The sequence below is a fragment of the Hypanus sabinus genome, chromosome 7 (genome assembly GCF_030144855.1).
Source record: "Hypanus sabinus isolate sHypSab1 chromosome 7, sHypSab1.hap1, whole genome shotgun sequence".
NCBI classification, from domain to species: domain Eukaryota; kingdom Metazoa; phylum Chordata; class Chondrichthyes; order Myliobatiformes; family Dasyatidae; genus Hypanus; species Hypanus sabinus.
The window spans coordinates 154342933-154366589 of record NC_082712.1 but is presented as its reverse complement, the minus strand read 5'-3'; the positions used below and the strand labels follow the sequence as shown (position 1 = coordinate 154366589).

General features: G+C 41.3%; 1 protein-coding gene across 1 annotated transcript in view; it reads right to left on the bottom strand.

The window, feature by feature from the left end:
• Nucleotides 1–23657, bottom strand: part of hsd17b12a (hydroxysteroid (17-beta) dehydrogenase 12a) — a 162239-nt gene that overhangs the window by 25139 nt on the left and 113443 nt on the right. Inside the window, exon 7 of the mRNA XM_059975973.1 lies at nucleotides 7966–8000. Within this exon, the coding sequence (XP_059831956.1) occupies nucleotides 7966–8000 (35 nt within the window). The remainder of the gene's footprint in view (nucleotides 1–7965; nucleotides 8001–23657) is intronic.

Genomic DNA, 23657 nt, shown 5'->3' with positions numbered 1-23657 from the left:
AAATCTGGGAACCAGACATATATAGAGATTGCCCGTGAAAATGAGAGGTACTTTGATCGGTGGTGTGCCTCAAAAGAGGTAGACAAGGACTACCACAGTGAGACAGCTGATCGAGGAATTTAAAGAGTGTGTCCGTAGTGAGATATGGACATACTTAGAAGAGAAAGAGGTTGAGACTCTTTCTGCGGCCGCTAGGTTAGCGGTTGAGTTTGCCCTGACTCACAAGATTAAGTTTTTCCCAAGCAAGGGTTATCAGAAGAGTTACCAGGATAATCCGCCGAGTAACACAGGAAACAAGGCAGGAGCAAGTGACAAGAGGAAAAGAGGGGGGAAAACCGACCAAAGTTTTCCAGTTTTACCTGTTACTACTGCAGGAAGCCTGGCCATGTGGCGTCTAACTGTCTTATTCGGAAGAAAGAAATGGGAAAGGAGAAGGGGAAAACCCCCGACGCATGTGCACCAGTGGCTGAGACCACACGAAGGAAGGTGAGGTCTGGCCGAGTTCAGGAAGGGATTGAGTGTTTTATTATCAAGGGTTTTGTGTCTGTGAAGGAGGGGTCACCCCTAGTTCCAATGAGAATCTGGCACGATACTAGAGCCTTTCAGTCACTGATATTAAATGATGTCTTAGAATTTGGTGACGAGACAAAAACAGACCAAGTGAATATTCTGGAAGGTATTGGAAAGGGAACAGAGGTCGTGCCTTTGCACAAAATAATTTTGAAATGTGACTTAGTGTCTGGACCAGTTGAGATAGGGATACGACCTAAATTACCGATAGCTAACGTGGACATCTTGTTGGGAAATGACCTGGCAGGAAAAGATGTACACCCAGGGTTACAGCTAACAAGCCGGCCTACTGTGAGTGAGACAAGCGCAGACAGTGAACTTTATCCTGCATGCGCGGTCACAAGAAGCATGACAATGAAGGCTGCAGAAGTGAAGCGACCTGGACAGGAGGAGGTCAGGTGCCCGTGATAGCAAAGACAGGGATACGGATCCTACTGACTTATCTGAAACTTTTCTACCATCCGTGTTTGACCAGGACTCGGGTAGTGAGGCAGATAAGAGGGGTTTGTCATTGTCTAGGCGGAAGCTTATGGAAGAGCAGGATAGGGATCCTGAGATCGCAGTTTTAAAAGAGACAGCACTTTCTGAGGATGAAATTCAGAGGGAGTCAATGGGTTACTATCTGAAGGACGAGGTATTAATGAGGAAGTGGAGACCATCGACAGTACCTGCAGATGAGGATTGGGCCGCGGTGCACCAAGTGGTGGTTCCGAAGGGTTACCATATGGAAATTTTAAAGATGGCTCATACAATGCCTTTAGGGGGACATCTTCAGTTAAAAAGACAGGGCACACGAGTATGAAAGAATTTCATTGGCCGGGTATAAGAAAGGATGTGGCGGTTTTTGTAAAACCTGTCACACATGTCAAGTGGTAGGGAAACCAAATCAGATTATCCCAAAGGCACCAGTTCGCCCCATACCAGCTTTTGGCGAACCTTTCTCCAGGGTCATTGTGGATTATGTTGGCCCACTGCCAAAGACTGCAGGTGGCCACCAATACTTGTTAAGCATTATATCCGCTGCCTCTAGGTTCCCAGAAGCAATACCCCTCAGGAACTAAAGGCTAAAACAGTGGTGAAGGCACTTATTAAGTTCTTCACATCAGTGGGTCTGCCCAAGGAGATACAATCGGATCAGGGCAGTAATTTTACATCGGGTGTATTTCAACAGATAGCTACGGAACTGAGAGCGAAACAAATTTTGTCCACGGCATACCATCCCCAATCTCAGGGAGTGATAGAGAGGTTTCACTCTACCCTCAAAACCATGATTAAAACTTGCAGTATGGAAAACGAAAAACATTGGGATGAGAGTTTACCTTTACTCCTATTTGCATTAAGAGATTCAATCCAGGAATTGTTGGGGTTCAGTCCGTTTGAGCTCGTGTTCAGTTATAGGCCTCGAGGACCCTTGACCTTACTGAAAGAGCAATGGTGTCAGAAGGAAGTGCAAATTGGGATATTGGATTATGTCTTAGAGTTTCAAGACAGGCTGAGCAGGGTTTGTGACCTTGCGAAACAAAATCTCCACAACTCCCAGGCTGATATGAAGTGCTGGTATGACAATCAGGCAAGGGAGCGAAGCTATGAGGTTGGAGATAAGGTTTTGGTTTTGTTTCCCTTGGAGAATAACCCGCTTCAAGGGTTTTAATGATATTAATTTGTAGTAGTAATAAATATAGTCTTAATTTATAGTAAACCACTCCAGGTGTGTTCCATTTCTGCTGGTCCTTTTCAACTTGTCACAGGATTCGTGACAGATAAGTTTCACTAAGATTCCGCACCCCCCCCCCCCCATCTAAACTCCAGCAAGCATAGGCCTGAACCATCAAATACTCCTCATTTATTAACTCCTTCATTCTGGAATCATTCTCATGAACATAGAAAATAGGTGCAGGAGTAGGCCATTCAGCCCTTCAAGCCTGCACTGCCATTCAGTATGATCATGGCTGATGATCCAACTCAGAACCCTGTAGCTGCTTTCTCTCCATAACCCCGATCCCTTTAGCCCCAAGGGCCATATCCACCTTCCTCTTAAATATAACCAATGAACCGGCCTCAACTTTCCTGTGGCAGAGAATTCCACAGATTCACCACTCTCTGTGTGAAGAAGTGTTTCCTCATCTCGGTCCTAAAAGGCTTCCCCTTTATCCTTAAACTGTGACCCTTCGTTCTGGACTTCCCCAACATCGGAAACAATCTTCCTGCATTTAGTTGTCCAATCCCTTTAGAATTTTATGCGTTTCAATAAGATCCCCCTTCAATCTTCTGAATGGTAGCACCGTTGAGCCTTCAGGAGTCACCCCAAAGTGGGCTCTTCATTGTTAATATTGGTGGATTATCCCCAGAAACTAAAAGAAATGGCTTCAAAATTTGCAAGTAATATTGGAACAGTCTATTTTTAATACCTGTAAAATGATTAATTGCTGTTGATACTGGTTAAACAATGACATGAGCACGTTATTTCATTATCCAATTTAGCATCTGATAAGCTATCAGAATACTGAGTATATCATTAGTACTGTTCAGACTGATGCACTTACGACCAGTCTATTGAAGAAGATGGGGGTGAGGGGTTATTCACTCCAACAAGCAATCAAGTATTTGTCAAATGTAGCAGAAGAAAGCAGTAATTGGATCTGGATTTAAAGGCAAGACAACAACTGGGCTGCATGAATTCAGGAGGGTGTGGAACTGAAGTGGGTGTATCTGGAACGCCAGGTAGTACCGTTGAGCCCTCTGTAGACGTTGTGCGCTTATCAACGTCAAAGAAGGAGGGTGCCCACCTGATGACCCCGATGAGGTACCTACCCCCCTTGTCACCACTCCAAGCCCACTGTCAACATTGAGTGCGCCGACTTATCATAGGGATTGAAACATCAAGTCCTATTAGCTCTAACATGGCTTTTTTTTTTCTCATTCCCTTCTGTAGTTTTTAAAAGGTTCCCAATCCTTTATCTTCCCACAAATTTTTGTGATATTATATGTCCTCTTTTCTTTTATGCTGTCCTGACTTTTCTTGTCAGCAATGGTCGCCTCATGCTCTCTTTAGAATACTTTATCTTGGGGATGCATCTATCCTGCACCTTTTGAACTGCCCCCAAAAACTCCAGTCAATGCTGTTCTGCAATCATCAATGCAAGTGTTCCCTTCCATTCAGCTTTGGCCAGCTCTTCTCTCATGCCTCCATAATTCCCTTTAGTCAACCACTATACTAATACATCTGACCATCTACTCCCTCTCAAACTGCAGAGTGAACTCTATCATGTGATCACTTTCTCCTAAGGGTTTGTTTACATTCAGTTCCCTAATCATCTGGTTCATTACACAAAACCCAATTCAGGATTGCCTTTCCCGTACTGGGCTCAACTACAAGCTGTTCTAAAAAGCCATCTCACAGGCATTCTATAAATGCCATCTTTTGAGATTCCAGCACCAAGATGATTTTCTCAATCTACCTGAATATTGAAATCATCTACGACTATCATAACATTGCCCGTTTTACATGCCCTTTCTACCTCCCATTGTTATTTATATCCCACATCTAGGATTTGTCTCATCAGGGTCATTTTACCCTTACAGTTCCTTAACTCTAACAACAAGGAATCTACATCTTCCAATCCAATGCCACCTCATTCTAAAGATTTGATCTAATTTCTATCAACAGTGCCATCCTACTCATTCCCCTTACCTGCTTGTCCTTTCAATACAATATGTATCTTTGGATGGTAAGGTCCCAACTATGATCATTCAGTCATGACTCTGATGTCCAGAACGTTATATAGTACCTGTCAATCACTAAGTGCACTGCAAAACTATCTACATTATTCCATGTTGTGTGCATTCAAATGTAACACTTTCAGAGCTGTATTCATCATGCTTTTTCAATTTTCCCCCCTTGTTGCACTGCAACTCCTCCAAATGACTGCAATTTTGCCCTATTATCTGCCCAACCTTCCTCAGTCTCTCTACACACTGCAGCTACTTGTACACCAATTGCCCCATCCTCAGCCCCTTTGTTTCCTTTCCCAATTTCCTGTCAAATTAATTTACACCCTCCCCCAACAGCTCTAGAAAACCTGCCCGCAAGGATATTGAACCCCCTTGGGTTCAGGCGTAGCCTGTCCTTTTTGTACAGGCTATACCTTCCCAAGAAGACAGAGAGATCCGCCCCTGCATCATTTCCTCAGCCACATATTCATCTGCCAAATCATCCTATTATTACCCTCAATGGTGCATGGCACAGGCAACAATCCAGAGGTAACTAATCTGAAGTTCCTGCATTTCAACTTCCCCACCTAACTCCCCATATTTTCTTTGCAAGTGCTACTGAGCAACAGTCATTGAGGCAGCTTAGCACACTCCTCTTAGGTACCAGTAGAAGTGAAGTCTTCTTGAAGCAAATGAGTACCTCAGACTGCCGAGGTGAGAAGTTAAAGATCTCTGTGAACACTCCAGCCAGTTGATCAGCGCAGGTCATTACTATCTGGCCAGCTACCCCACCTGCACCCTCCTTAAGGCTGATGACACGTCGGCCTCAGAGACTGAAATCACAGGATCATCGGGAGCTATGGGAGTTTGCAATGGTTCCCTTTTTTTTAAAAAAAATGTTCACAGGCAGCATAACTCTGTACTGAGCTTATTTAGAAGTGAAGCACTGTTGTCACCCAAATTGCTTGATTTAACTCAAAAAGGTACCTGAAGAGATTGTGCAGGCATTAATAATGATCTTTCAATAGATCTGGGCATCATTCAACAAGAAAATTGCAAATGTCACACTACTCATCAAGAGAGGGAGGCAGGAGAAAGCAAATGATAGGCCAGTTAGCCTGACCTCAGCAGTTGGGAAGATGTTGGATTCCATTATTAAGGATGAGGTTTTGGGGTACTTGAAGGTATATGATAATAAACCAAAATCAGCAACATTTTCTTAATGGGAAATCTTGCCCGACAAATCTGTTGTAATTTTTTGAGGTAATAACAGGCAGAGTAGACGAGGATAATCAGTGGATGGTGTGTACTTGAATTTTTAGAAAGTCTTTGCTAAACAAGGTAAGAGCCCAGGGTATTACAGGAAAAATATTTGGATGGATAGAGCATTGGCTGATTGGCAGGAGGCAAGGAATGAGAATAAAGGAATCCTTTTCAGATTGGCTGCCAGTAACTAGTGGTGTTCCAACAGGGGATTGTGTTGGAACAGCTTTTTTTTTTACATTGTATGCCAACAATTTGGATGACTGAATTGATGGCTTTGTGGCCAAGTTTGTGGACAATATGAAGATGGGTGGAGGGGTAGGTAGTGTTGCGGAAACAGGCTGCAGAAGGATTTAGGACAGATTAGGAGAATAAGTTGATAGGTTCTTGATTGTTTGGAATGTGAAAGGTTTTGGGGAGAAGGCAGGAGAATGGGATTGAGTGGTAAATAGAACAACCATAATGAAATGGCAGAGCAGGGTTGATGGGTCAAATAGCTTTATTCTGCTGCTATGTCACAGTCATTCACGTTCTGCTACAACTGTCAGGCATCTGTTGTTGATTCAAGTTTAATCACGATTTGGCCCTTCACCCATGAAATGGCTTTCTGGAGATCGTACCTTGGCCTCTGGTAACTTGCTTGGTCACTGGGTTTGAATATGTCTAATCTGACCTTTAGCAAATTGCAGATCTCATGGTTTATCCAGGCCTTCTGGTTGGGGAAATCTCTGGATGATTTTCTGGGTACACACTCATCTATAACTGTTTAAATAAAGTCTGTGACAACCATGGTGTATTCATTCAGATCCACAGATGTGTTCATGGACATGGCGCAGTCCACTGACTCAAAGCAGTCCTGTAGCTGTTCCTGTCTTCTGCGACCACCTCATTATTGTCCTAATCTCTGGAGCTATGGACTTTCAGGTCTGCCTGTATGCCTGATTTTTCTGCATGAAACGGTTGGCATTCCTCATCTTAGTTAACAGTGGCCTAGTGTGTTGGGCTCTCTGGTGCTACAGATTATATGCAGGGTTACCTTCAAACGAGCCTAGCTGAAGTATCTGACTATGATTTGAAATGTGTTAGGATGGACTGCTTGTTTGGAGACAGTATCATTCAGAATCTCAAGGACTTGATTATAGTTGATTGGTGGAGGCATATAAACTTCTGTCCGGATTATCAAGGAGAACTCTCTGGGTAAATAAACTGGACAGCATCTGACTGTCAGGCCTTCAAGACTGGGAGAACACAAGTTCAACAAAACCGCCACATCAGTACATCACCAAGTGTTTATCATGAATCACCCACCTCCACCTTTTCTGAATTAGCACTTTGGTCCATCCTGTGAATCGAGAAACCTTCGGGTATGATCACCGTATATGATGTGCTAGGAGTTCCATTACACATAGAAAGGGGTCTCATTCCTGTGTTTCAGCCTAGCTTGGAGCATTCCCCCCTCCCCCGCTTTGCTTCTGGCCATGGTATTGAAGCTTCATCCACCGAAAGGTCCCGTACCCATTTAGTTGTGTGTTAACTTTATAACATCATGAAATCTGTACACCATTAAGTTGATTTAAAACTATGTTGCTTAAAGAGAAATTACATGCTCCTGATTGCAGTGAATATTTTAAGAGGTATATTTAGAAGTATTGTACGTAGCCCACAGAACAACGTCATGGTTCACTGGCACCATTTTACTAGAGAGGTAACAATTATGTACTGTACATTCTGTTTGATACAACTTACTGCTTCAGGCTAATGAATGCAAGAGACATGAATTATATTACAGGAAGAACTGCTGTAAAAATATGGAAAATTACACATCCATAAAACAGGATGCAAAATGATACCTATTGAAAAATATTTAAGCCTATACCACCAATTACCATTGAGAGGTAACTGCAACTGATGAATTGAAAATTTTCAGTTATAGATTTACATACAACCATTGCAGATCCAGATTTATCACATGTACATCAAAGCATGCAGTGAAATGTGTTTTGTTAATAATCAACACACCTGAGAATGTGCATGGCTGTGGATTCTCTAGAGTTCTGCGGCTTTTCTAATCTCTCACTGCAGGGATGGCCAATTCTGCTTTAAATAGCCAATGGATTATGAGTCACTTTTCACTTATGCTTTTGGCTGGTGGGGTTATCCCAGGGAAACACTAGACCAATAGGTTTTAACTGTCAGCATCTACTGAAAAAAAACTATTGTTGCGTTACTAATGACTCAGATTGTTCACTTAAAGCAATAGCTGTAAAACTGAAAAGGAGATATTTCTTACAGCCCATTAATCATTTTCTGCTACGATACATATATTGTTAATCATTTAAGCAGAAAGACAAAGCTCATTAGGTATTAAATGAATTCTTGAAAGAATCTCCCTTATAAATAATAATGATTTCAATGACTCACCGCTGTACCATGGCAGGCAACACCATCGCAGTCATCTGTAGGAAAAGAAATATCAAGATGTTTATCCCACAAAATATGAATATCTAATAAGCATATCTGCATAAATATGTTACTTCCTAAAATAATTTAGAACTTTAAAGAAAATTACCACTAAGTGTAAGAGCTATTTTTTTCTACAAATTTTAAACACTCATATACAAGCTATTCAGAAGTCTTTTGATATTCACACTTTAAATTCATGATCAGATAAGCAGTTCCTTTATAAAAATAAATAAAAATCATCTCAATCTGGTGCAGAAACTTTACCTAAACATGGAACACATTGCCCCAATACACTCAAACTATGCATATGAACATACCACAACAGATCAAGTAGGCTTGTTCCAGAACTAGTTTTTAACCCCCAGATTGTCTGATCACTTAGGAGGTATTTTCTACCTATATTACAAAGCCTTCGCAAAAAAACCCAGCAATAATGGAAGGAGCCATGCAGGCAATCCACTGGGTTACAAGCACTGTACATACAAATGAGATTCCATTAAATTAAATTAAAAAGCCTGAATAAATATATATATTCATTCCCAAAAACTGCAGAACTAGCCCTCTGCTCCCCACTTTTACAGATTTTTAAAAACTTGTGTTTTTGATGCCATTCATTTAAATACTATGGAGAAATTTTTACCATAATCACTTGATTTTTGGGCTTTTTCTGCCTTTCAGACAAAATTGACTAATGGAGTGTAAAAATGGAACCTATTCATTATGCAACCACGTTCTGAATTTTATTTTGTCAGTCTGCAATTTTAAACCAAGGTTCAGACACTAGTAAGGGGTACTCTGCAGAAACAATGGCATTTAGTGTAAGTGGTCAAAACAGCCAATTCACACCCACTAGCCTACTAGTGAAAATTACCTTTTGCATTCCAAGACATAATTCAGTTCATTGAGTAGGGGCAAATATCTGCATGGTTATCTTAAATGATTCCTAAATTGCTTACAGCTCTAAAGTACCTATTACTTTATATGATTATTTATTTTATTTAGAGAGACAGCACGGAACAAACCCTTCTGGCCCAATGAACTGTGTTGTTCAGCAACCCACTTATACACTATCCTAATCACAGACAGCTTACAATGACCAATTAACCTACTAATTAGTATGCCTTTGAACTGATGGAGGAAATCAGAGCACCCGGAAGAAACATGTCATCACAGAGAGAATGTAAACCCTGAGCTGCAACAGCTCCACACTAATTGCTATGCTACCGTGGTGTCCTATTAGATCACCAGCTATGCTGAATAAGGTACAAGGATTGGATAAGGCCTATCATGTTATTAAAGACCGACCACAATAATCAAAGGTAATTATATAAATGTAAATTGCTGCAATGGAAATCTAAACCTATGAAAAAATTTAAATCATCTGCATTGTGCTGTGAACTAAAAACTTTAGCTTGAAACTCCTCAGCATAGGGCTTAAATAAACTAGCTGTGTAGAGGCGATGTGCTGTGTAGAAAGTATTTGAATTTACTTCATGAAAATGCAATGACTAAAGGACTTAACAGTGCCCTGAAATGAATATAGTTAAAATGAACCATGGAAAAACCATGCAAATGCCACACAGACAGTACCAGAGGTCAAGAATGAACACAGAGTTGAAGCAGAAACGATCAGCTGCGTCACCCCATAACAACATTCTTACATACTTTCAACATACATACCTCTTGCACACTATAAAAAACTACAAAAATCAAGAAAATTTATTTCCTACTGACTTCTGTGAGAGGTGCAATGAAAATTAATTGCAAAGATTGGATACTGTCATTTTATTAAAGACAGACCATAGTAATCAAAAAATATACTTAATGTAAATTGCTGCAATGGAAATGTAAATCTGTGGGAAAAAAATTAAACTACCTGCATTGAGCTCTGAATCAAAAACTTTAAATATTTCATCAAAAGACGTAAAGCAAAAGAGCAGTAGAATTTAAGATTAAAGAGAACAATGACAACCCAAAGTTTTCAAATTGCACTAAAACTTAGCATTATTGTTGCTGTTTATTTAAATATAGAGTACGGCACTAGTGGCGACCAGCAACTACCTGTAATACCACGTATGCTAGAGTGATTTTTAATTTTTGTTTCAAAAATATTTCCCCAAAATAGAAAAACAGCCATTACTTTAAAACAAGTTAAGATTACGTTTCGCAATAGGCAAGTTAGATGAGGAGAAAGAAATTCAATCCTCATTTTGCTTACTCACAATAATGCAGCTTCATATTTTCCCCCAAGTACTATGGCATTTTCATTATTCAAGTAATTTTATGAGTGATCTGCCAGTTCCATTGGGAACAAGCACCAGCTGAAGAACAAATCTTTTCAGATTCCTGGAACTCCCCTCAGTGAGTGCTTCTGGCTACAAGCTGAGTGCAGGGCTTCACCAATCTCACGCACTATTTTATGTCATGCAAATGAAAATGCTTATTCATTTGAGGCAGATGCAACAAAATATTAATGATAGCTTGGTTAAAGGAAACTTATGAACTGCTATCTCTAGTGATGTTAAATCAGCAATGCCTTCCAGGTTATAATAGATCACAACAACTGCATCAGTGCTCTTCAAATTTTATCAGTTGCTTTTCCCCCCTTGTTGATATTCTCAACACTCACTTTATTACATATTTAAAGCAAATTTCCTTCTGATGACCTGCAAAATTGTAATTCTCCTGATTTCACGATTGCAGAAACATGCTAGCATGTTTATAATATCAGACAACAAGATATTTTGCAAAGGCCGTTTAAAAAATGTATATGTATATTAGGCAGCACCCTTAGAGAGAAAGACAATGTTAAAAAACCATATCAATGGCTCAGTTCCTCTCTTAACAAAATCTGCAGAGCACCTGTAGCACTTTATTTGAATTTCTAGTATACCTAGAGTTTTATTTGTATTAAAAGGAGCCTTGTGGTTAAAATACATTTGGATAAGTAATTATGATGCTAATTTTGTCAAAATGATTTTGTCCTCACTTAATTCACCATCATCCTTAATCACAGATACATTGTTGGAGATCATTTAGATTTCAATTTATAGACACAGGACAAAATCGGGAAATGCCAGAAGCAGATTAAATAGCATCTCGCCCACCTCTCGTACTGGCATCTACAGTAGTTCCACACGTTCACCACCTTCTGAGTAAAGTAGTTCTCTCTCATTTCCTTTTAAACATTTCACCTTTCACACTTAACCCATCACCTCTGGTTGTAATCTCATCCAACCTCAGTAAAAAAAAAGTCTGCTTGCATTTACCCTATCTATACCCCTCATAATTTTGTATACCTCTATGAAAGCTCTCCCCAATCCTCTACGTTCTCACCTAATCAATCTTTCCTTATATCTCAGGTCCTCCAGACCCGGTAACATTCTTATAAATTTTTTCTACATAATTTCAAACTTATTTATATCTTTCCTGTAGATAGGTGACCAAAACTGCATATAGTTCAAATTAGGCCTCAACAACAGCTTATACAACCAGCATAATATCCCAACTCCTGTGCTCAATATTTTGATCAATGAAAGCCGATGTGCTAAAAACTTCCTTTACGATCCTATCCAGCTGTGACAACACTTCCAATGAATTATTGTCCTGCCTTGCCAGATCCTTTTGTTCTACAGCACTCCTCAGTGCCCTAACATGGTCAGTCCTCCCAAAGTGCAACACCTCACACCTGTCTACATTAAATTAAATGCCATCTGCCATTTTTCAGCCCATTTTTTTCAGCTGTTCCAGATCCCACTGCAATCTGATAGCCTCCCTTGCTGTCTGCTACAACCCAAATCTTGGCATCATCTGCAAATTTGCTGATCTAGTTAACCAGATCATTGACATAGATGACAAATAACAACAGATCCAGTAATGATCCCTGCAGTACTCCATTAATCACAGGTCTCCACTCAGAGAGGCAACCATCTACTACTATGACTCAAGGAACTCTGCAGATGCTGGAAATTCAAACAACACACACAAAATGCTGGTGAAACACAGCAGGCCAGGCAGCATCAATAAGGAGAAGTACTGTCGACGTTTCAGGCCGAGTTCGTCAGGACTAACTGAAAGGAAAGATACTAAGTGATTTGAAAGTAGTGGCGGGTGGGGGGGGGGGGAAGGAATGCGAAATGATAGAAGACCGGAGGGGATGAAATGAAGCTAAGAGCTGGAAAGGTGACTGGTGAAAGTGATACAGAGCTGGAGAAGGGAAAGGATCATGGGAGGGGAGGCCTTGGGAGAAAGAAAGAGGGAGGGGGGAGCACCAGAGGGAGATGCAGAACAGGCAGAGTGATGGGCTGAGAGAGAGAGAAAAAAAAACAAACAACTAAATATTGTCAGGGATGGGGTAAGAAGAGGAGGAGGGGCATTAACAGAAGTTAGAGAAGTCAATGTTCATGCCATCAGGTTGGAGGCTACCCAGCCAGTATATAAGGTGTTGTTCCTCCAACCTGAGTGTGGCTTCATCTTGACAGTAAAGGAGGCCATGGATAGACATATCAGAATGGGAATAAGACGTGGAATTAAAATGTGTGGCCACTGGGAGATCCTGCTTTCTCTGACGGACTGAGAGTTAGTCCTGACCAAGGGTCTCGGCCCAAAATGTCGACAGTGCTTCTCCTTATAGATGCTGCCTGGCCTGCTGTGTTCCACCAGCACCATGTGTGTGTTGTTCATCTACTAGTACTCTGGTTTCTCTTGGAAAACCAATATCTAATCCAATTTATTATGTCATTTTGAATGCCAGGTGACTGAACATCCTTGACCAACCTTCCATGCAGGACACTGTCAAATGTCTTGCTAGAGTCCATGTAGACAACATCCACTGGCTTATCTTCATCAACTTTCCTGGTAACTTCCTGAAAAACTACCTCAGCTTGGTTAGACACTATTTATCACACACAAAGCTATGCTGACTATACCTAATCAGTCCGCGTCTATCCAAATAGTCATATATCCAGTTTCTTAGAATATCTGCTAACTACTTTCTCACTACTGATTTCAGGCTCACTGGTCTATTACATCCTGGGTTTTTTTTAAAGAGCCTTTGTTAAATAGTGGATCAACATGAGCTACCTTCCAATCCTCTGGTACCTCACCTGTTGCTAAGGATGATTCAAATGTCTCTGTTAGTGCCTCTACAATTCTGCACTTGGCTCCCATAGGGTCTGAGGGAACACCTGGCCAGGCCCTGGAGATCTGTCCACCCTGATTTCCCTCAAGACAGCAAACACCACCTCCTCTGTAATTTGTGTAGGGTCCATGACCTTACTGCTGCTTTGCTTCACTTCCATAGATACTGTATTCACCTTCCAGACAAATGCAGATGCACAGAATTCATTTAAGATCTCCCCCAACTCTTTATCTCTACACATAGATTACATCCTGAATTTCCAGTTGACCAATTTTGTCCCTTGCAATCCTTCCGCTCTTAACATATCTGTAGAATCCCTTCAGATTCTTCTTCACCTCATCTGCTAGGGCAACCTCATGGCTTCTTTAAAGCCCTCCTGACTTTTTCCCTCAGGTGTTTTCTTGCATTTCTTGTACTCAGGTATTCCACTTATTCCTGCCTGCCTATACCTGCTATGCACCTCCTCTTTCTTATCCAAGGCCTCATATCTCTTGAAAACAGAGGTTCACTATACCTACTATCCTTTCTTTTTATTCTGCACATACAAGTTCTGTACTCTCAAAATTTCACTTTTGAAGGCCTCCCATTCACCAAGTACACCTTTGCAGGAAAACAGCCAGTCCCAATCCACACTTGCCAGATCCTTTATGATACCATTAAAATTGGCCTTTCTCCAATTTAGAATCTTAACCCGAGAACCAAACCAATCCTTTTACATAATGTCATTCCCTAAGAGCAGATCAAGTATTGCAGACTCTCTCATGGGGACTTCTTTATAAAGACATACTCTATCCCATCTAGTCCTTTTACAGTGTGGGAGTATCAGTCAATATGCGAAACATTAAAATCAACTACTATCACAAAATTGTGTTCATTTGAACAGCTTGTGACTTTTCTACAAATTTGTCCCTTTAAGTCCTGCGGCTAGTTAGGTAGTTGAAAATATAGCCCCATTAACGTATAAAACCTCACTATACGAGTTCTCCAGGCTGTCCTGACTAAGCACTGCTATAACATTTTCCTTGCAACCACGTCTCACCGATGTCTACAATATCATAATTCTATGCGTTGATCCACATCCTGCGCTCATCTGCCTTTCCTATAATGCTTCTTGCGTTGAAATATACAGTCCGCCCTCCTTATCCACGGAATTCTCATGCGTGGATTCAACCAACTGCAAATTGGGAAAACCCGGAAGTTCTCTTTCCAGCACTCATTGTTTGAGCATGTATAGACTACTTTTTCTTGTCATTATTCCCTAAACAATACAGTATAACAACTATTTACATAGCATTTACATTGTATTAGGTATTATAAGTTATGTAGAGATGATTTAGAAGTACATGCAGTCCCCGGGTTATGAACGAGTTCCTGAGTCCATCTTTAAGTCGGAACAGGTACATCCAGTATTATTTAGCGTCAGTTAGTCAAATATTTGTCTTTGTATATAGTATATATTTTACCTTTCTATGCAATAAACCACTTAAGAAATGTATGTATTTCAATAATTAAACTACTGCATTGCTTAGTAATAATTGTAGCTTTCATCGGAGCAGGATCTTCCACATGCTCCATTAAAATTGTTCCGATCGTTAACCGACTGTAGCCTAACACTTTTCCAATGACCGATGGCGTTTCACCTCTTTCTGATCACTTTATTTCTTCCACTTTATTTTCAATTGTAATCGTGCTTATTTTCGTGAGCAGAAACACTACAGATTCAGAGCTGTGCCGGGTCCTAAAGACAATCGCACTGAGACAGGTTAAATAAGGGACTTCAGCATCCGCGTTTTTTGGTATCCGCAGGGAGTCCCAGAACCAATCCCCCGCGGATAAGGAGGGCCGACTGTATGCAACTTTCTCACTTTTTCCAGGACATTTTAAGTATCCCCAATGGCCACATCTGCACTAGGTGCATCAGGATGCAGCTCCTTAGAAACTGTGTTAGGGAACTGGAGCTTCAGCTCGTTGAATTTTGGCTTGTTAGGGAAAGTGAAGAGGTGACAGACAGGAGCTACAGGAAAGTAGTCACCCCAAGACTACAGGGGACAGGTAAATGGGTGACAGTCAGGAGAGGAAAGGGAGAATGTCAGAGAGTGGAGAACACCTCTGTGGCTGTCCCCCTCAACAATAAGTACTGTTGGTGGGGGGAGAAAATGACCTACCTAGGGAAGCAATAGTGGCCGTGTTTCTAGCACGGAGTCTGGCCCTGTGGTGCAGAAGGAAGGGCAGGAAACTGAAGAGGATGGCAGCAGTAATAGGATACTCTATAGTGAGCGGAACACAGAGGCGATTCTGTAGACTCGAAAAAGAAACATGTAGATGGTAGTTTGCCTCCCAGGTGCCAGAATCCTGAAAAGGGAGGGTAACCAGCCATAAGTTGTGGTACATATTGGTACCAATGACATTGGTCGAAAAAGTGAGGTCCTGAGAACAGAATACAGTGAGTTAGAAAGGAAGCTGAGAAGCACGATCTAAGGGCAGTAATCTTGAGATAGGAATTGAGGATAAGAATATAATGAGATAGTGAATAAATGTGTGGCTGAAGAATTGGAGCAGGATGCAGGGATTCAGATTTCTGGATCATTGGGACCTCTTCTGGGGCAGGTGTGACTTGTACAAAAGGAACAGGTTACACTTGAATCTGAGGGAGACTGATATACTTGCAGGCACGTTTGCTAGAGCTGTAGGGAGTGGTTTAAACTAAAATGCAAGTGGATGGGAACCAGTATAATAGAGTTGGTGATAAGCCAGTAGGCTTACAAGTAGATGATGTAATATGTAATGTGAATGTAAAGGAGGACAAGCCAATAATTGGGTACAACTGCAGACACAGTAAACAGTTAAATTGTTCTACAGAGGCAAATAAAGATAACACAACCTCTGGCTGGTTACCTTCCCTTTTCAGGATATTGTGGACATGTGCAGAAACATCGCATACTCTGGCACCTGGGAGGCAAACTACGATCCACGTTTCTTTGCCAGAGGGGACAGATGCATGCAGCTTTACAGTGGTCAGACAGGAGCTTGGTTGGTTGTAGCTCTAAAGCCAAAAAACACTTTGCAAAGGGAGCTAGAAAAGGCATGTAATAAGGGTAATGTCACAATTGTAATGGGGGAATTCCAATATGCAAGGGGATTGGGAAAATCAGGTTGCTGTTGGATCACAAGACGGAATTTGTTGAATGCCTATAAGATGGCTTTTTAAGAGCAGTTTGTGCCCGAGCCTATGAGGGGAAAGGCCAACTTAGACTGGGTGCTGTTTAATAACCCAGATCTTGTTAGTTAACGTAAATGAACTCTTAGGAGGCAGTGATCATAATATGATTGAATTCACACTGCAATTTGAGAAGGAGAAGCACAAGTCACATGTGAAATCACAATGGAATAAAGTGAATTACAGAGGCATGAGAGAGGAGCTTGCCCAGGTGGATTGGAGGGGAGTATTGGCAGGGATGACAGCAGAACAGAGGTGGCTGAAGTTTCTGGGAATAGTTCACAAAGCACAGGATAGATATGTCCCACAGAAGTAGTTGTTCTCAAATGGTAGGGCTAGGTAACTGTGGCTGACAAGGGAAGTTGAGGCCTGCATAAAAGCCAAGGAAAGGGCATATAAGGTAGCAAAAGTTAGTGGGAAGTTTGACGATGGGAAGCTTTTAAAATCCAACAAAAGGCAACCAAAGAAGCTACAAGAAGGGAAGAGATGAAATATGAGGGCCAAGTGAGAGCTGATATTGGACCACTGGAAAGTGATGCTGGTGAAGTAGTGGGGGAACAAAAAAATGGCAAATAAACTTAATAAACACTTTGCTTCATTCTTTACTGTGGAAGACACTGGCTGTATGCTAAAGGTCCATGAGTGTCAGGGAGCAGGAGTGAGTGCCGCTGCTATTACAACAGAAAAAGTGCAAGGCAAACTCAAAAGACCTTATGGTGAATAAGTCACCTGGACCAGATGGACTATCTCTCTGAGCACTGAAAGAGGTTACTGAAGAGATAACAGATACATTGGACATAATCTTTCAAGAATCACTCGATTCTGGCATGGTTCCAGAGGAGTGAATGATTGCAAATGTCACTCCACTCTTTAAGGGTGGAAGACAAAAGAGGAACAAAGAACATAGAAATCTGCAGCATATTAAAGGCCCTTCAGCCCACAATGTTATGCCAACCACGTAACCTACTCTAGAAACTGCCCTACCATATAGCCCTCTATTTTTCTAAGCTCCATGTACCTATCTAAGAGTCTCTTAAAAGACCCTATAGCATCCACCTCTACCACTGTCATGGGCAGTGCATTCCACCATACTTACTACTCTCTGTGAAAAATAAAAACACTTACCTCTGACATCCCCCCGTTCCTACTTCTAAGCACCTTAAAAGTATGCCCCCACGTGTTAGGCATTCCAGCCTCTGGCTATCCACATGATTAATGCCATGCTCTCACCATCATATACACCTCTATCAAGTCACCTCTCATCCTCTGTCACTCCAAGGAGAAAGGCTAAGTTCACTCAACCTATTCTCATAAGGTGCACCCTCCAATTCAGACAACATTCTTGTAAATCTCCTCTGCACTCTCTCTATAGTATCCACATCCTTCCTGTAGTGAGGTGACTAGAACTGAACACATTACTCCAAGAGGGGTTTGACCAAGGGCTTGTATAGCTATAACATTACAACACACCATACACCTTCTTAACGACACTGTTAACCTGCGTAGTAGCTTTGAGAGTCCTATGGACACAGACCCCCAAGATCTCTCAGATCCTCCAAACTGCTCAGAATCTTGCCATTTATATTCTGCCTTCAAATTTGACCTAAGCAGTTGATAGATTCCTGATTGGTCAGGCATCAAGAGATACGGTGAGAGGGCAAGTGTATGTGTTTGAATGGGATCCAGAATCAGCCCTGAAATGGACAGAGCGAACTCGATAGGCTGAATGGCCTAATTCTGCTCCTATGTCTTATGTTCTTATAATCGAACCCAGAAAATTAGTTGCTCAACCTTTTGATTGTGGTATTGTCTTAAGAATATCTGTCTCCACAACGTATCCACCATCTGTTCTGACACTCCGGTTCCGTTCCCCCTGCAACTCTTGTTTAAATACCCCCCCCCCCAACCACCACCACCACCCCATGCAATACTAGCAAACCTTCCAGCTAAGATGTTAGCCCCCCCCCCCACCAGGTTAGGTGCAAATCGTCTGTTATGCACAGGTTCCACCTTCCCTGGAAGAGAGCCCAATGATTCAAAAATCTGAAGTCCTCCTTCCTACACCAACTCCTTAGCCACAAGTTAAACTGTATGATGATCTTATTTCTGGTCTTATTAGCGTGAGTAGTAATCCTGAAATCACAATCCCGGAGATCCTGTCCTTTAACTTAGTACCTAACTCTCTGAATTCACTCCGCAGAACCTCATCAACCTTCCTACTGATGTCATTGGCACCTACATAGACCACGACTTCTGGCTGCTCACCTTCTGACTTATGAATGCTAGGGACACTATCTGAGATGCCCCAGACACTGGCACCTAGGTGCAACATACTACCCAGGAATCTCATTTACAGCCACAGAACCTTCTTGCTGGTCCCCTAACTCACAAATCCCCTATCACCACAGCTCACCTCTTCTTTTCTGTGCCACAGAGCCAGACTCAGTGCTAAAGACCTGACTGCTATGACTCTCCTCTGCTAAGTTATCAGCCCCAACATATCAACAAGCTTCAAAACCTGGGCCTCTGTAGCACTCTGTGCAAATGGAGCCTTGACTTCCTCACTGGAAGACCACAGTCTATGCAGACTGGAAATAATATCTCTTCCTTGTTGATAATCAACAGCTCCGCATCTCAAGGATACATGTCAGCCCACTGCCATACCCTCTACACCCACAACTATGTGGCCAGGCACAGCTCAAACACCGTCAATAAAATCACCACGACACAACTATTGTTGGGAGAATTTCAGATGGTGACAATGTGGTGTAGAGTGAGTTAGATCAGCTGGTTGAGTGGTGTCACAGTAACAACCTTGCACTCAATGTCAATAAGACCCAGAATTGATTGTGGACTTGAGAAAGGAGAAGTTGAAGGAACACACACAAGTCCTCATTGAGGAATCAGAAGTGGAAAGGGTGAACAGTTTCAAGTTCCTGGGTGTCAATATCTCTTGAGAAGTTCCTGGGTCCAACATATTGATGCAATTATAAAGAGGACATGACTGTAGCAATATTTGATTAGAAGTCTGAGAAGAATTGGTATGTCACTAAAGACAGTCACAATCATCTAAGGATGTACTGTGCAGAACATTCTATCCGTCTGCTTCACCATCTGTTATGGAGAGGCCACTGCTTAGGATCAGAAGAAACCGCAGAAATTGTAAACACTATCAGCTTCATGATAGCCTTGACAATTTCTTGGATACCTTTAAAAGGTGATGCCTTAAGGCAGCAGCATCCGTCATTAAGGATCCTTATCAACCAGGTCATCCCCTCTTCTCATTGCTACCACCAAAGAGGAAGTACAGGAGCCTGAAGATGCACACTCAACATTTCAGAAACTGCTTCCCCCCCTCTGCCATCAGATTTCAGAATGGACAATGAACCCATGAATACTATTTCAGTACTTAATTTTTCTTGTTTCTTTAATTATTTATTTAATTTTACTTTTAAAATGTGATAACTTAATGTACTGCTGCCGCAAAACAAATCTCCCGATTCATGACAGTGATGTTAAACCCGATTCATATCCTTACAAACATTCACAGTAAAACTAAGAAATACCATATAAACACTGAAAAACTTCACATAAAGACTGACAAGCAACCCATGTGCAAAAGACAAAATATGCAAATACTAAAAAAAACATTAAGTGAATCATAACATTGAAAACAATAGTTATAGAGTTCTTGAAAGTGAGTCCACAGGTTGTGGAATAGTTTAGTGTTGAGGTGAGTGAAGTTATCCATACTGATTCAGGACCCTGTTGGTTGAAGGGTAATATGTGCTCCTGAACCTGGTAATGTGGGACTTAAGGCCCCTGCACATCCTTCCCAACAGCAGCAGTGAGAAGAGAGTATGGCCCAGAGGGTGGATGTCCCTGATGATGGATGCTGCTTTCTGGTGGCAGCACTCCTTATAAATGTGCTCAATGGTGGGGAGGGCTTTGCCTGTGAAGGGCTAGGCCGGGGGTCGGCAACCCGCGGCTCCGGAGCCACATGTGGCTCTTTTACGTCTGTGCTGCAGCTCCCTGTTGCTTTGGGAAATAATTGGTCGGTATTTAATTAAAATGTATTTTATGTTAGTTTGTTAGTTTTTGAAATGTAATTCTAAATTTGAAGATTATGGTGATCTTGTACAATCTAAATAAGACGTTGTGGCGACCCATTTCCTGACACATCCGAACCGGCTCACAATTAGCCAGCGTTCAGGCTAAGGGAGATAGCCTACGGGGGTTTGTGAGTACGTGTCTTTTGCAGCATCCACGCCCATGGGGGGCGGGTTGAGGGAGGCTTAAAAGCAAGGCTGTTTAGTTCGAATAAAGCTATCTTTGACTGCAGTTTACTGACTGCGTGTAGCACACCGCTACAACGTGTTTTTATCGCTGGCTGTCCAGAGGGGAGGTGCTGAAACGCTTTGTCGTGTGTCTGGAAGAAGTGAAAACTTTCCTGGGCAGCAAAGGGCTCACCTTTCCTGAGCTGGAACAGCCAGAGTGGCTGGAAAAGCTACACTTCATGGTAGACATGACAGCGCACCTGAACACGCTGAACACAGCTCTTCAGGGGTAAGGACGTAGAGCCCTGCACATGTTGGAGGATGTTTTGGCATTCGAGCGCAAGTTGACAGTGCTTGCCAGAGATTTACAGAAAGGCACATTGTCTCACTTCCCCAATTTGAGAGAGTTCAAACAAGGTCACGACATGATAAATTCGGAGTATTTACATTCTGCAATCATCGCAATGCAAACATCGTTTGGGAAACGCTTCTGTGAGTTCAGAGAGGAAAAAAACACATTATCCTTCCCGGTCACTCCTCTAAGCATCGATCCATCCCTACTGAATACGACTGCATTGTCAGGTGTGAGTCAACCTGACCAAGTATGATAAATATTTTAATTGCCTATTATTTTACGTATATTCATATGTTTTCATTGTTCAGTGAAATAGTCCTTTTATTTTTCAGGTTGACAGCTGGCTGACGTTATTTTTGGTTTGCTGCTGGCGGCAAATTTAAGTTTGTCGTTTTTCATAAATACAAGAAGGACTCAAATAGACGTTGAGTATTTTACTTAAAAGTAACCTTCAACCCAACGTCTTTTTTTCGGAGTTCAAAATGTTTTTGTTGCATGCAGAAATGTAATTTCGTTTTCTCTGCAGGAGTTCATCAATTTCATAAATGCAACACATTATAGTTTGTTTATACATAGCATAAAGGCAAAACAAAACGTTGTATGCAGTGTTATTTCATTTTAAATGTCAAACGGGTTTTGCGGCTCCCAGTGTTTTCTTTTCTGTGGGAAACGGGTCCAAGTGGCCCTGGGCTAGGCTGTATGCACCACTGCTTGAGAGACTTTTCTGTTCTTAGCCATTTATATTTCAATACTTTGCCATGATGCAAACCAGTCAGGATACTCTTCACTGTGGATCTATGGAAGTTAATCAAAATTTTAGATGACATGCCAAATCTGCCCAAACTCCTTCTGCCATGCCTTATTTATAAAGGCACCAGGACAGAGCTCTAAAATGATAACAGGGTGATTCCCAAACAATTGGACGGCATATTAGCAGCATTATACCATACTAGAGAGTTGAAAGTTCAGCACTGGACAAGATTTTTTTTTGCTTTAAAACTGGTTTATATTTAAACTGAGTTTTACACTATTGGGGTGGACAAACTCATTTCACTTGGGTAGCTACTGTAGCTAAGCGTGCAAGCTGATATGCACTGCATTTTGCACTTCCATCATTCCAGAAGAAATTTATATATTGTATCTACTGTTTTTCCTGAGCAGTGACATAGCAGCAATGTAAAATAGCAGCAAAAACAGTCTTCTGATCTTCCAGATTTGATGATTTCTGATAAAAGTTTAATTTTTATATTTTGAAACACCATTGTTAATACTTTTGTTATTTTATGCACACAGTTGTCACTTTAACAACACTAATCAAAAGCAAACATTCCTGCAGTTTACCAGCTCAACGATCATCTACACAATTCTTAGACAGCACAATTGGAAACCTGTGGCAAAACTAAGAACATATACAAAGGAATTTGACCAAGATTAATTTAGTCATTTCAAATTGTTATAATCAACTTATAGCACTTCAGTTTCATTAGATTACCTAAAATTATTACAACTCAATGAGCAGTTAAAAGTATTTGAATGCTTCCAATTTACCAATCAATACTCATAAAAAAGTTAAACACTTCCTTACACTTCATTTTCCTGAACAAAAAAAATGCTGAATTTTATATGTTACATAAATCTTCAATTCCTGGCATTTGTTCCCCAAAGCAAGCTTGCCAACGCCCACAGCGTCTGTTCATCCTCACACTCAAACACCCACACAGTCTCTCAGGCACACACACTCTTCCTCTGTAGCTTCATCTAGCACAGCCTAGCAAGTATGTTTATCAGCAAGAAAATACTTGGGAATAGTGCCTCCATTGCTAATACCTTAAATTATGATGCTGCAACATGACTTAGCTTAATCGTTCAACATCGGAAACCAAGTTTTAGCCTTAGATTTTTCTTTAAGGTATGCCTTATTAAATTAATTTATTAGAGCTCTCTATTATATTGCAGAAAATGTGTAAAATTCATTTTCTTTCCCCTTTCAGTTTTAGCTCTGAATAATATGATTACAAAATTTAACTAGATGAATTTGTGCTCTAATTATTAAGAGCATATCTCAAGGGTAAGTTCAGTTTGTTGTCACTCAAACATACATATGTATACTGTCAAATGAAATTATGTTTCTCCGGACCAAGGTTTACAACACAATACGTAGCTCACACACATAACAAAGTAATATTGCCCCCAGTAAATTAACCTATAATAAGGTGCAGTTATGACATAAGTTAAAAAGTAAACAGTATGACTACTGGCGCTTCATGTGTGATGAGACCTGGATGGTAACACGGAGCTCAGTAATCTTATTGTCTGGAAAAAGAAGCTGTTTCCCATCCAAATAGTTCTTGTCCTAATACTAAAATACCTCCTGCCTGATGGCAAAGGATCAAGGAGATTGTAGGGCAGATTAGAGGGATCACTGACAATGCTAAGGGCCCTGCATACGCAGCGCTCCTGATAAATGTCGCTGATGGGTTAAACAGACACCCCGATGATCTTCTCAACAGTCCTCATAATCCTTTATTGGGACTTGCAGTCAGGTGACTTGCAATTGTACTAGACATTGATGCAGCTGGTCAGGACATCTTGGTGGTGCTCCTGTAAGAATTGATTGGAAGGGGGTGAGGGCTGAGCCTCAGTCGCCTCAATCTCCTTAGG